Source organism: Zosterops lateralis, assembly GCF_965231275.1.
Source record: "Zosterops lateralis genome assembly, chromosome: 19".
NCBI lineage: Eukaryota > Metazoa > Chordata > Aves > Passeriformes > Zosteropidae > Zosterops > Zosterops lateralis.
Genome location: NC_139779.1, coordinates 4236916 through 4251054, shown reverse-complemented (window position 1 = coordinate 4251054; position 14139 = coordinate 4236916). Strand labels below are relative to the sequence as shown.

Below are 14139 nucleotides of genomic sequence, written 5' to 3'. Positions count from 1 at the left end.
GCCGGCACAGCCCCCCCGCGGCGGGCACCGGAGGGGAGGGGAGGGGGGGCCCGGCCCGGCCCCGCCTGCCCCCGCACCCTGCCCGGCCCCCCGCTCTGCCCGCGGGGTCGGGGGCAGCCCCGGCACGGCCGCCCCCCGCTCCCACCCCAAAAGCGGGGCGGTCCCAAGGGTGCCCGCAGCCCCCCGGAGCGGTGCGCGGGAGCCCCTCGGGCTGGGAGATGGGGGCTGGAAAAGCCCCCTGAGCCTTTCTGAAGTATTAGGAGAAACCAAGGGGCGGGGCATCCCTCCGGGGGTCACTTGTGCATAGGGCTGTGACCCTGCGATGTGTCGCCCCCGCAGCCCGGGGCCAGCCCAGCCCCACAGGGATCGTGGCCATGGGCTGACCCTGAGGCTCCCAAAACTCACAGCATCGCACCCACCTCCCCCAGGAAAAAGGGATCTGCAAGCCCACCTCAGCCCCAGCCCAGCAGGACGGTTACAGGCGCATCCAGAAATCAGATTTGGGATTTAGTGAAGCCCAGCCCTGCAGGGATGCCCTGGCCCAAGGGGATTAAGGGATTGTAGGGTTCAAGGACCAGAGGGAGGGGAGCGGTGGTTCCTGGAAAGGCAGCAAAGCCCTGGACCCTACAAGGGCACCGTGTGGAGCTGGACGAGCATTGGCTGAGCGGGCAGGAGGGGGCAGCTGGCAAAAAGGCAGGGGAGAGGTGACATCCTTGTTTGCCCAAGGGGTGGCAGGGAGGGAGGGGGCTGCAGAGGCACCCCTTACTTGCCCCGTCCCACCACGGCCCTGGCTCACTCCGTGTGTGGGGATGGAGCAAGTGCCGTGTCCTGGGTCCTTAACTCCAAGACACATCCCCAGCAAGTTAAGAAAAGGCCCTGGGAAGCCTTTCCCCACCTGGTGCTGGGGGGAGCAGGAAGGGATGGGGCACTCCAGAGACACTGCCAGGCCCACAGTGACAGCCCTGCTGTGACAGCCCTGCCACCCCGGCCCCACACCCTGGTGTCCACTCCTTTCTGGCTTGGTGGGAAGCTCCTGCATGGATGGTGAGGCTGAGCCCAGGCAATTTGGCTTTCTCTTCAAGTTCTTTGCTCACGGCAAGGTCACAGAGACCCTTGCACTGTCTTTCTTGACACAATGGAGCAAAACCAAAAGCTGAGACAGGTTGTCCAGTGTCCAGGTAAAACCTCACATCCCCCCTGCAGCTTAAACCCAGGACCCTCCTCAGCTCCTTTGTCTGCAGCAGTGCAAGGAGGGCACCTGCAGCATCCTGACAGTTTTAAATACACCTTTGGAATCTTCCCTGCAACTGCAGTGTGAAAATACCTGGAACTACCTCTTGCTTGGAAGCACTGCTCCAACACTTGGGGCAGGATGGGACCATCCCCCAGAGGGAAAAACCCTCCTCTGGCTTTCCAGATCCCCTCTGCCACCCCATGTTCTGAGAGCAGCACAGATCACTCCCTCACCCCCAGCCCCGATCCCAAACAGGAAGCCACACTGCTTTGTCATCTTCAAAATAAAACTTTTATTCATTCGGTAACAAGAACATTGAATCTGCACATCAGTGCACAAGTTCACATTTAAAAACAGCTGAGCACATCGGTCATAAAGTCTTTAGGGGGAAAGGGGACGATCCCAGCCACCGAGGAAGATCCAGGAGGGGCAGACAGAAGTGCTCTCCTCCCTGATTTGCAAGCCCACCGCCAGCTGCTCGGCCCCGGACAATCCCTACAAACCAGCGCACGGACATCACATCTCCATGAAGGAAAATAAAAGGCACTGGCACCTTCTCTTGTGCCAACAGAGATGTCTGCAGCGCAGGCGGGCTGTTAGCACCTCTGGCAGCACCGAGCCCCGCACCAGCCCGGACCCTCCTGCGCCAGGCCAGCACCTGCCTCTGCCCCACACCGAGGGCTCGGGGCCCCTCCCTTGGGGAGAAGTGGGGGCTTTATGTGGACCCAGGACCAGATTAAGGCAGGATGCACCGTGCGGGGAGCAGGGCCCTGCGGTGGGTATGGCTTCCTTCTGCAGGAGAGCTGCGAGGCTCCTGGAGCCCCCGGCAGGTGCAGTGCCCCTGTGGCCACGGATTCCCAGCTTGCTCCTCCCCAGGAGGTCCCCGGAGCAGCCGGAGGTGGGGCAGGATCCCTTCCAGCAGGCCTTTGCTGGCAGAGGGACGTGGAGCTAATCCCTGCTCCGTTTAAACATCCAAGTGACCCAGAAGCGGAGTCACCTCCTGCCACTCGCTGGGACCGCGCCCCCAGGAAAGGGCCGAGAGGGGAGAGATTTGTACAGGTCACAACTTCTCAAGCAGACCGGACACACACACACACACAGCATCCACACACACCACCGAGTGCAACAGAACGCAGTGTAGAACCAGTTTCACACACACACAGTCCGTTTGTGCAAGGCTCACACATTACAGTACGGCCGGGACGGGGCAGCGATGGCTGGGATATTGTACAGGAGTCAATGTAAACAATAAAGCGTCCTCCGAGAGGCTTCGCCAGAGACCAAAGAACAGTTGCTTTGTACAAAAATGCCCTTAAAACAACAGGTTTCTCCCTAACCCCCTCTACCCGCGAGGCTTGTCAGCTGCTGAGCACCCCTGGAGGTGCTGCTGCTCCCCTGGAGGTGCCCAGCGGGTCACAAGAAGCTCTCGTGGGGTGGCTACAGGAACCAGGAGAGAGTCATCACCGTCCCACGAGCCACCACCATGGAGAAGGGACAATCGTCCCCAGCAGAGACCTCTGATGCCAGGGGCTTGGTGGCTTCACTGCCCAGACACTGGAAAAGGAAGTCCATACCCCTCCAGTCCGTCTCCTTCCTGCCATCCCACCCAGAGCCTCCAGACCTCCAAGGCCTTCATCACTCTGTAAGAGAACCACCTTTCCCAACTCCCTCTGCCTGCCCACAGCCTTCTCAGAGAAAAACCAGTTGTGCTGGGCCAGAGCCAAGGACAAGGGGACAACAAAACACCTCCCTGCAGGGGCCTCTGCCCCTCTGCTGCTCTCTCCAGCTAAAGCACCCAGAGAGCAGCTGAGTATTGGAAGGAAGCAGCATTTCTGGTCTGCATCGAAGACCCTTCCCAGAGGGCATTTCTCCTGAGATCAAGCCGGGCAAAGAAACCCGATCCTTTTCCTCCTCCGCCTACCTTCTCAAGGGAAAAAATTCTACACAGGGCTTCTCCCTCCCACACAGATCCTTGTCACCAGGACACGCTGCCAGCCAAGCATGCACCCTCCAATGCAAGGCAGGCTGGGGCAACCAGTCCCTTCCATCCCTGGAGGGGCAGGCAGGCATGTCCTTGGGATCAGAATGGTGGGCAGTGGGGTCTGATGAAGTTTTTGGGGGAGGGAAGGACTGAACCTGTTCGTCTCCATCTGACATCAGCCACTTGGCCTTTCCACAGTGTCTGCCCGGCTCCGGAGCCAGCTGGAGCGGGCTAGGAGAAACCACATGTCTTTCAGTTTCCCAAAGAAGTATCTGGCCTCCTGGGCCAGGGGCTTGGGTGACTTTTTAGTGACTGAAATGGCCTGGGATGACGTGCTGTTTGACCCAGGACAGGGCTGTGCTCCAGCACGGGTAACAGCCCCCTGCCAGAGTTCAGGAAAGGGAGGGATAGTGCTTGTGGCTGATGGAGCACAGACACCCACAGACCTTGCCCAGGCTGCAAAGCAGCACAAGAGCACCCCTGGGGGTTACAGGAGGGCAGCAGGGTGACATTACCCTGCCAACCATCTGTGGGCTGAGGATATCCCACACCCCTTCCCCAGGGCAGGCACATGCTGCTTCCCAATACTCCAGAGTGCTCCAGTGCTGCGCGCTTCTCTCCAGCTCAAGAGGAGTTTGTCCCATCTGAGCCTGCAAGGCTCTGCAGCTTTAGGGCTGCTTTCTAGGCATGGGCTTGGCTGCTGCTCCTCCCACACTAAGTCCTCTCCATGCTGGGCTTCAGCAGCCTGAGCCATTCTGCATCTTCTCTTTGCTTTGCTCCTCCCCAGAGGGCAGGTCTGGGCCACAGCCAAGCACCAGCTCAGACAGGACCTGCCACGGGACTGTGGACAGGACCCAGAGCTCCCCTTGGCCTTTTCCCTCTGTTCCTACAGCACAGGGACAATTTGCTGATGCACACAGATAGAAATGAGGAGCTTCGATTTAGCCAAACTGCTCAGAAACCACAAAATAATTTACTGAAATTTGGAGCAGAGCCTTCACACAAAGTTTCTCCAGGGAAGCAAGAACTTGCAGAATGGCTCAGAGCAGCCAAAGTGTTTCCATGTCCAACTGGCATTCCTGGAACCCAGCTTCAAGGAGGAAGGAGATGGGTAGACACAGACTGCCCCTCCCACAGTGGGATAACAGGGGTTCACACAGGACTGGAGGAGAAGGGACACATTTGGCATCGAGGCTCACTTTTGAAAAGGGAAGACAGCTTATAATGTCAAATCCACTCCCATGTTTGTGCAGATCACAAAGAACAGCACTGAGTTTGAGTCAGGTGGGTTTGTCTTCCAGTTTACAGAATGCAGTCTTGCCCTTCTTTTTTAAAAAAAACATAGAAAAGAACAACAAAAAAAATCATATAAATATCATATATACAATTTAGGAAAAAAAAAAAAAAGAAAATAAAAGAAAATAAAAGAAAAAACTTCCAGAAAAGATTTTCCCTCTGGGTCTAGAATTAGGAGTGACAGCAGAGAGGACAAAGCTTTGCATTAAGGGCAGTATGTCATGTAACAAAAACAGCTCAAGTTTTGGGAGCCACCAGAAACACCCGTGAGCATGGCAGAGGGGAGAGGGAAACTCAGGCAGCACAACAAAAGCTTTGGGGCAGGGGGCAGGCAGTAGGAGGAGGGCAGAGGACAGATGATATGGCCATGAACTTGGAAGGCCCACAGCAGTATTCAAGTAATGGGAGGGTTAAAACCCTAATGAGGTGTTTGTTTTAAAAGAACACTGGCTTTAGGGTTAGAGGTGAATGTGGCAGCTCCTGGAGGAGCTCTGCCCCACCTCAGCACAGAGCAGAGAGCTCTGTGTGCCCCATGGCAGATGGGAGAGCTGGTCTTGGTGCTGCCCAGGGTTATTAGAACTCATCCATTGGGAAGATTTACCCCTGTGTGCTCCTTATGAGGAAGCACCAGCTGAAGTGAGCCCGGGGCATTTGTCCTGAAGCAGCTTTGTGAGGGATCTGCCAGCATGGTGGAGTTCCAGTTTAAAGAATAAAATAAAGGCCAAACAAAGGGACCTTGGCACAACCTTCACATTTACAGGGGCTCTCACCCCACCAACTGCTCAGCACCATTTCAAGGCATGGGGAAAATTCAAGTTAGGAGCTAGGATCTGGTTGTAAGCAAAACTCCACCTTGCCAAAGCAAGCCAACATCAATTTTCTCATGATAAAGGTGTTCTTTTAAAACAAACTAACAACAACAACAAAAAAGAACGTTTGAGGTTATCTGAGTTAAACTTAAAAAAACCCAAACAGTCCTGCAGTCAAGAGTCACACACAGAAGAACCAACCCACACCTACATGCGCCAGGAACAGTAAAATGACAATATATATAAAATTAACCAATAAAGTGCATGTTCCTTATATTACACCTGCCCCTTGCGTGAAAGCAACACCACAGGTTCTGGGTAAGAAATCACAGCCAAGGGCCCAGGATCACATCGTGTTGTAGAGGGGATTGGTTGTCCGCTTTTTGTCATTGGTCTTTTTGAGCCTCCTCAGAGGGTGAGTTCTCCCGTGCTGCTGCCGTGGGGCGACAGCCAGAGCTTGAGATGGAGACAAGGAGTCCAGGACCTGCACCTGGAGCAGGGGAAGGCCCTCCCCGGAGCTAGTCCACGTTGGATCTGTGCTGGAACACAGACTCTGCTGGCTGGAGCTGCACTCTTTGGCGTACTGAGCCAGCGGCCTCTCCACTGGCTTGCTCTGGGCAATGCACTCGGCTGTTCTGAGCTGTTCCACAAAATGCTTAGTGGGCTCCGGGGAGGAGAGGCGATGCTTCCCACATGTGCTCTCCGAGCCCCTCTCCAACCTCCCCCCACAAAAGCCTCGACCGAGGGCAACGCAGGTGAGAAGCACCGGGTTGGCATTGGAAGAGGCCGACTCCCTGTCGTGTAAGTCATCCTTGGAGAGGTCCAGGCAGTCCAGTTTGGCCAGGGATGCCGAGCGCTTCATGTGGGAGGGTCTGGTGAGCCCTGCGTGCCGGATCCGAGCCTCTATCTCCTTCGCCCGCTGCTTGACCGGCCTGGGGCTGCTGGAGCGCTCCTCCACACTGAGGCTGCTGGAGCTGTGAGGGAGGCTGTAACACAGGAACGAGATGTCCAGAAGGTCCATGTTTTCAGCACGCTGCCTGGTGAAGTCCTCGCTGCTCAGCTGCCTCGAGATGCCAGCACCGTCCCCGCAGAGAGGTTTGGGACCGTCCCTGAATGGGAGAGTGGTGTCTCCCTCGGTGCCGCACGGCGTGACCGGCTCATCGTCTGTGCCCGTGCTCTGCTCGGTGACACCTTCCAGGTGAATGATGCAGGGGTAAGGAGAGTGCTTGAGGCTGCGTGAACGTGGACAGGTCACCTGGGCAGAGGGAGAAGCAGCACTGAGGTGAGCAGATGTCCCGCTGCCTTCCTTGCTGGGGCTGCCCACGGTGAAGGAGGCCTGCTTGCGTACCGCGTGCTCCGGAGGCGAGGGATCCGCTGGAGCCTTCTCCAAGCACATCGAGGGGTTCAAGTTTTCATCTAAAGACGGGGTGGCCGTGGCCAGCCCGCCCTGCTCACAGCTTGTATCGGGGCGCTGGTCCGCAGGCTTGACCGTGAGGGTGTATTCAATGATTTCAATTCTCTTTGGGAGGAGGGAGGGCAGGGATGGCTCCTCCGTCCCGTCAAATGACACCACTGTCCTGTGCTCTTGTGCTGCTCCCTCCTGCCCTAGGCTGGGCTCTGCAGGCAGGGATTCCTGGGCGTGGGGGCCGAGGGGTGCAGGCAGGTGTCTGCCCACAGGCTGCTCTGCCCCAGGAAGCAGCAGCGGCTCCTCAGCACCCGGGCCCTGAGCCTTGTCACCCTCCAGAGACAGCTCCAGGGGCGGCTCCTCGCTCTTCCCCCGTGGCAGGAGCTCGGCAGCAGGAGAGTCGTTCCTGGAGTTCTTGCGGGTGGGTAAAGTGCCGGCGGGGGCCGTGTGCTGGTGCTCCTGCTCCTGCCTCAAGCGCTCCTCAAACTCCAGCGTGGCTCTGCGGACCGAGCCAGGGCACCACTTGGGCTCAGGGTTGATGGAGCCACGAGGCTCCTGCTGCTCCCCACCAGAGCTGCTTTCCTCCAGGTCTGATTTACCACAAGACAGCTGCAGAGATGGGGCTTCTTCCTGCTCAGTTGGCAGAGGGTCCTTCTCCTTTTCCTGGTGTCCAGCACAGGCTCCTTCACTCTGTTCCAACTTTTCTGCTGCCCAAATCACCTCCACTGGCAGGTCATGCACCGTGTTCCTCTTTGGTGTCTGGCTGAGATTGGCTGACCCCTCTTTCTGCTGGGCAGGTCCTGATCCCTGGTTGATTGACTCGATCTCTGTGATAATTTCCTTCACAGAAATGGCATTTTCCGAGTGGGATCTTGTGAGATGACCTGCACCAGGCAGCTCAGGGACCTCCTGCAACACACAAACAGGAGAATTACAAAGTGCATCAGCTGTGCTGACACAGAGCAAACAGCAGCAGGTTAGAGAAAATAGAGGTGCACATCCCCAAAAGAACAAAGAAGCATGTGGCAGTGTGTGGAGAGAGATCACAAGAGCAGTGATCACTAATATAGGTTTTTTTACTGTCTCTGAGACTGAATTTAACATACTCCAGGCTGGATTTTCACTTAGTCTAAGATCTAAGAACCTTAATTGCAACAAATGCCAAGGATAAGGTAGCTTTTTTTTTTTTTTTAAATGAAGAAAAGTCCAACAAACAAAAAGAATCCTAATACTGCTAAAAGTACCACTTTGAACTGAAAACATGACAGATGCTGCTCATGTATGGAGAAGTACAGCAAAAAGAATGACCAAGCGCTGAAATGCTCTGGTTTCCCAGAGGAAAATGGCCAGGGAGGCTCCAAATCCCCACAGACACTCTCTGCCAAATCACAGGAGAGAGCATTGGCCTATTATATTTGGAAGAGCTGTATTGCCTCACATGGAGATGGAAAAGATTCAAGCAATGCAGGATGGAATTTAAATAAGAGAAGCTCCCAGAAAATGATGGCCCCGGACATCATCAATCCCTGTGAGAGTCCTGGAGGCTGAAAAGCAATTATGAGAAAAAGGTACCTAAATTTAGAGGTTACTAAATTTTGTCAAGACCATCTCTCTACCCAGGAGAAGTGAGCCGTGACATGCCCAGTCCCATCACTCCAGACCTTGGACAGGTTAATTTCTTCCTCCAGCAGTGGAAGTTCTACACCTGCCTTGATTTACTACCCCAAAGCTGGTGGCTTCCCAGGCAGGGAAATAGGCCAGTTTTGCCCCATTCTTTGGTGGATTTCTCAAGTCAGATAAATATCTGTACAGATTTGGGATGCTGGCTGGGCTCAGGGTCTGGCTACATTAGTGGGTCAAGTCCCACCTTTCTGCTCTCCTGATGCAAAACTCAAAAATAAGTTTCTCATGAGAACAGCACAGCAGGTCAGGTCAAGGTCAGCTCATGGCCCTGCCAATGCCAGCAAACTGATGTTTAAGGAAAAAGTGCAGAAAAGGGCAAGTATCTAAAAGTGAAAGAAGGGAGAAGTATCTAGCAGTCCCTCCCTTAACACCATGTCCAGTGAAAGCAAGGCTAGAAAATCCCATCCACAGCCACCCCACAGCAGAGAACAGCCCCATAGACAGGGCCAAGCAGCAGTTCCTAAAAAGTCTGAGAAAGTTATTTTAACCTTTTGTTGCTCTTCATCTGTGGAAGAGTCATCTGATGCCTGAGGAGAGTTTCCAGGGCTGTTCCTTCGAGCATCTGTACCCCCATCTGCAGCAGGTGGCACTTCCAGCATGGGCACCCTGGAGACCCCATTCCTCCCAGTCCCTTGCTCCTCCGGCCTGGAATGGGAGAAGGTGCGTGACCGGCTCTCCTGGGAGAGCTCCACGAATTTCTCCAAAGCGCTGAAGAAATCAATCCTGTCTGTGCTGAGGTCTGTCACTTCGGGCTGAGGGTTCTGTTGGAGACCTGGGGAATTTTGGTTTGGGGACTGGGGGAAGTCTTTTAAGCATGAAGTGAATTCTTCCATGGGAACCAAGTGCACGTTCATATCAGGCTTAAGGGCATCCTTTTCTAGATCATCCACTGTCAGATCAGGAAACTCAGTTATTTCCAAGGGGTGCTGGAGCTGCATTAAGGCCTCAGAAGCATGGCAGTTGTCAGGGGGGACAGAGTCTACACAACACCCTGCCGTACAGCCATTGATATTGTTCAGGTTCAGCTTGTCCTCCATCTGCTCAGCGTGGAAATCTCTGCAAGTAAACTCTAAGTGGATCCTTCTCTCCTTCACACACACGTCCTCGATCATGTTTGAGTTCTCTGGGAGCTGCTGCTCCTTGTCCAGCTCAGCTGAGTAGATGGGAGACATGGGCTGCTGGTTGTCGTTGGTCTTGGCCTCTGAGATCTGGTCAGCTGAGGTGGTGATCTCCTTTTTGTTCAGCTCCAGCCCAGCCTTGCAGATGGGCTCGTGGTGATCCGAGAGGTCACTGTCCGAGTGCGAGCGCCACAGTTTGTTGTGCCGCTGTTTGCTGAGGGGAAGGAGAACAAAGGAAAACAGTGAGTAATTTCTGTATACCACAGCCAGATCCACCTTGTTGTAAGAGGGCATGACCTACAGCAAAAACTGTGCCAAATGCTGGAGTCACTGACCACAACTGCGGCTTTACCTGAACATTTCAGGGCCTGACCTGCTGCTGGAGAAGTCGTTGATCCAGTCATGAGCCACTTTACAGAAGCTAAATTCCATGGCACCACTCTGCTCCACACACCCCTCCCTATTCCTCAGCAGTGTTGGGTCTGTCCATTCAACAAATGCAATGTTTAATTGACTACAGAATTTGGTCCTTTCTCAGCCAGCACTTTTCTATTTGCTAGTAGGTGAGCAGTGATCAGAAGAGAGAGAACCCCTTGTTCTGGACACAAGCAGGTGGTGGACACTGAATCAAGTCCAATTGCCCTCCTGGTTCTTTCTCTGAATAGCTTCAGTCATCAATAACTGGCTTGGTTACAATAACTTGTAACCAAGGGATAGGGTGGGATGAGTAGAGGCGGGTGTGTGCAAAAACACACAAGACATGCTCAACAGTAAACACACAGCCCAAATTACCACCCACCTTCCACAGGAAGGAAGCTCAGAACTCCTCCAGCTCCTGGAAAGCCCCTTTAGGAAAGTCTGAGCTATCAAAAGGCCAAGTAACTGCCTGTAGCATTGCATCACCTTCATCATCTCCACCTGGCAAAATCCCCAACCCATGCACCTGGGCTTACAGACAGCACTGCAGGCAACTTCTTGCCATGAAATGCCAGAGCTAGCCCAGGGTTTGCCGAGTGGCCACGGCCACAGGGATGTGTTTCCACCCATTGCCCCTAGGAGGAACACAGAAACCACAGAAACCTCCTTGGAGCTGCAGATCTTGCAAAACCCCTCCAGTCCCTTGCTAGCATGAGCAGGCGCTCCCAGACACATCCAGTGGCCACAGTAAGTTAATTAACAGATGGTACTGAGCTAATTACAATGTGCCAGTTCAGTTGTGGGTGCCCAACAGCTAAGGAAAATAATCCATTGCAGATTTAGCTTTCCAACCCTATAATCAGCGACAACCTTCTCGTGTGACAGGGCAGAATCAGGTCCTTTCACAGGAGAGGAGGGTCAAGATCAGAGGCCAAAGACACTGTCCTGGGGTGCACATGTTCTGTCTCCAGTGGCTTTTGGAGCAATGTGACAATGGCAGCAGGAACAGGCTTGTCCCTGAGGCAGATTCTTGCCTGGGCTCTGTGTGGAATGTCATCTGACATCTCTGCTCATACAACCTGGGGTGCTGCTGGTGCTTTCTGAGGGCACTTCAGTGCTCAAATCCAGCTCTCTGCTGCACATTTGATTTTGAAAGTGAAAATTACCCTCCTGTGTGAGCAACTGGCACAGATTTGAGGACCAAACCAGATGTCAAGCACCACTGGCAGAGGTGTGCTGAGCTATCTTCCAATCTGACACTTCCCCAGTCTGACAACCTGCAGGGTGTCAGAGGTGCAGGGTCAGAGAACAAGAGCCCACTTCCCTTCCCAGAGCCCACAGCTGCCTCTTGACCTTCCTGGGAAACATTCCCAGTGCTTGTACCCACACCAGCTTTGGACCAGGAGCCCCCCACACGTCCCAGCAGCTCTCCAGGCTTGGGTATAAAACTGTTGTTGATCCACAAGCTGCTGCACAAGGCACAGGAGATCCCAAACACTGGTTTCCTGTAACTTATCTATAACTAATAACAGAAACAGGCCTGGCTCAGCCTCGCTGTGTTTATCAACAGAGGGAGGGGACAGTTTAACTAACCCCAGGAAGTATGACAGTCCCAAAGAGCAAAACACACTTGTTGTTGTGACTAAAAGCAGGCAGGGGGTTTTCATTTTACAGCTGGAAAACATATCCCAGTTGCTATAACCCCAGCACAAAACCGTAACTGGATAGTGCGAGCACATGGCTGCCCTCACATACCTTCCCCCTGAAATTGGAGCAGTCACATGAGTGTCAATCTGTTGTTTTTTTGTTTTTAGTTTTTCTACCTGTCCTGGAATACTGCAGCAATAAATAAGGCAGCCAGAGGCCAGAGGGCAAAGCTAAATAACATGAAGAAAGAGGAAAAAAAGCAGTTTGGAGCTGAGAGAGGAAGTGGTAAAGAGGGACAGTTTCTGCAGTATGGAAGGGGCCATTCCTTGCTTCAGTGAAGCTTCATTTACTGCAGCCTTTTTCGTCCTACACAGCTGTAACGCACTGCTCTTGCATTTTTTAAAGCCTCACAAGTAATCCTGTTTGTGCCATTGTACAGGGACTTGCAGAGTAGGTCAGGAGCAGGGTTGTGCTTCAGTGGAAGCACATGCTATAAATGGTGGCAGCAGGAAGCATATACCTCCAAAAAATAAATTACTTAAAGATGGAGAAAAATAATCCTTAACCAAAATGTTTGTACAGGGTGGCTTTGCAGGCATGAAACCAGCTACCAGACTGGCAGATTACCCAAACCAGCTGCTGGACTCAGGGCTTGAAGATGTGAGATACCAGCTGCTCCCACACCAGTGCTCCTCACAGGTGTTCACCAACCTGCTGGTGCATTTTTCACCAAAAAACTTCTTTTTCTCCATCCTATACCAACAAGATCTAATTTCCCAGTCTGCTCAATGCACACCACACTGGTCAGGTCATCTCTGGCCCAGCGTTAAGCACTGACCTTTACTAACTGGTGCCAGCAGCATGTTTGGTGTCACATGAGGCACCCAAGGCAGGTGTAGTGTCTGTCTCAAAGGGTTTCAGACCAGCAGGACACTATTTTTTAAAATTATCTATTCCATGTGATCTGTCCTGAGACTTGATACTACTTGGCTGCTTTTTAGAAAGAAGGAGGGTCACTATGGAAGGCAGGGTTTGGGGCGCAGGGGAGAGGAAGGCAGACATGGGAAGAGGTGGAGGATGAAGATCCCGTGGGTGCACCTGGTCAGGGAATAAGTTGGGAGGAGCCCTGAGGTTGTTTACCTGTGCAGAGAGGGAAAGAGGAAGCACACTCCAGTGACAGGGGAGTTTACACCAAGGGTTTGATTTAAAAATTGGGAATCCAGGCCTGGCCCAGCAGTAAACACAGCCAGGCTGCTGGGAACAGGTGGAGAGCAAAGGAGGAAGGGCAAGTCATTACAATGAAAGGGAGGAGAGGTCTTTGCAAGTGGATAAAACAGACATGATGGGACGAAATCAGCCAGGGGACAGAGGTAAGAATTGTGCCCTAAAGACAGTACATGAGTGACAGAGCTGCTGTAAATAACAGCATATAAAACAATGTCTGGGCTTGACCTTAAAGTTATTTTCTAAGCAAAATGGTTCTACAATAAGCAGGCACCTCCCAATGGCACCAAAAAGCTTTGAAATTTACTATTTGCTTTGGTCCAAACCTGCTAAGAGCCACCTCCTGTGGCAGGAGGCTCAGATTGGGTAACTGTTTGCTGCAGATCTGCTCCCAGGCAAAGCACACCAGGATCCCAAACAAAATATCATAATCTGGCAAAACACAGTATCACTACCTCCTTCCTGCTGATCACGTGAAGACATTGCTTAACACAGCCTAGAAACATGCAATATTTATGTCTTTTTGCTGGTCAGGTGATAGGCTTGGGATTACAACACACTTGCCCATACCCAGGCCCAGCTCCAGACCAGCCTCAGGACTCCAGGCAGGAATAAACACCACTGTTGCAATGCACAGAACATCCTGTCCCCTCCCCTCACACCAACACTTACCAAAGGGATCTAAATAAAACCAGACCAGCTGCTGAGGAGGGGCTTATTCAACAGGGAACTGCGAGGAGACAACGCAAGTTCCCTGCCAAGTGATGTTACAAGCAACAGGGACATCATTTATCTCTGCTGGAGCCTGCGTAGCTCTGAATGCTGCACTCAGATAACACTTCATGGGATGCTACTTTCCAAAAACCAAACATCCTAGAAACCAAACAGCTTCCTGACAGCTCCTTACTGTTACACCCATTCTCCCAGGCTCAGCTGAGACAAGAAAAAGAGTGTTACCTTTCCTAACATCCCAACACAGTGACACAAGCCCTGACTAAAAGAATGGAGTCAACCATTGAAGTGTTATGCCTCAACAGGGACAATGAAGATCATTCCCTGCACTCACCTGGCCAGCAGGATGCCTTGGTACTCCTCCAGCTGCCGCATGAAGCTGGGGTTGGGCTTGGTGACTGTGCGCCGCTCCTTCACGTAGTCGTACGCCGTGTCCAGGTTCCAGCCGTATTCCTTCATGGCATAGGCGATCACTGTGGATGCTGAGCGGCTCACTCCCATCTTGCAGTGCACCAGGCACTTAGAACCATTTTTCCTCAAGAGGGAGAAAGAACAAAAGAGGATCACTAAACAGAAAACATCTGACGAGCTTA

At 53.0% G+C, this 14139-nt stretch overlaps 1 protein-coding gene across 2 annotated transcripts in view; it reads right to left on the bottom strand.

Annotated features, from left to right (window-relative positions):
* Nucleotides 1–1529: 1529 nt before the first annotated feature.
* SSH2 (slingshot protein phosphatase 2) overlaps nucleotides 1530–14139 on the bottom strand; it is a 51118-nt gene continuing 38508 nt past the window's right edge. For both annotated transcript variants that reach the window (XM_083875263.1, XM_083875264.1), the window contains exons 12-14: nucleotides 13881–14081; nucleotides 8897–9740; nucleotides 1530–7634 (exon numbers count right to left, since the gene is read on the bottom strand). In XM_083875263.1, coding sequence (XP_083731389.1) covers nucleotides 5667–7634; nucleotides 8897–9740; nucleotides 13881–14081 — 3013 coding nt within the window. In that variant the 3' untranslated portion in view covers nucleotides 1530–5666. The remainder of the gene's footprint in view (nucleotides 7635–8896; nucleotides 9741–13880; nucleotides 14082–14139) is intronic.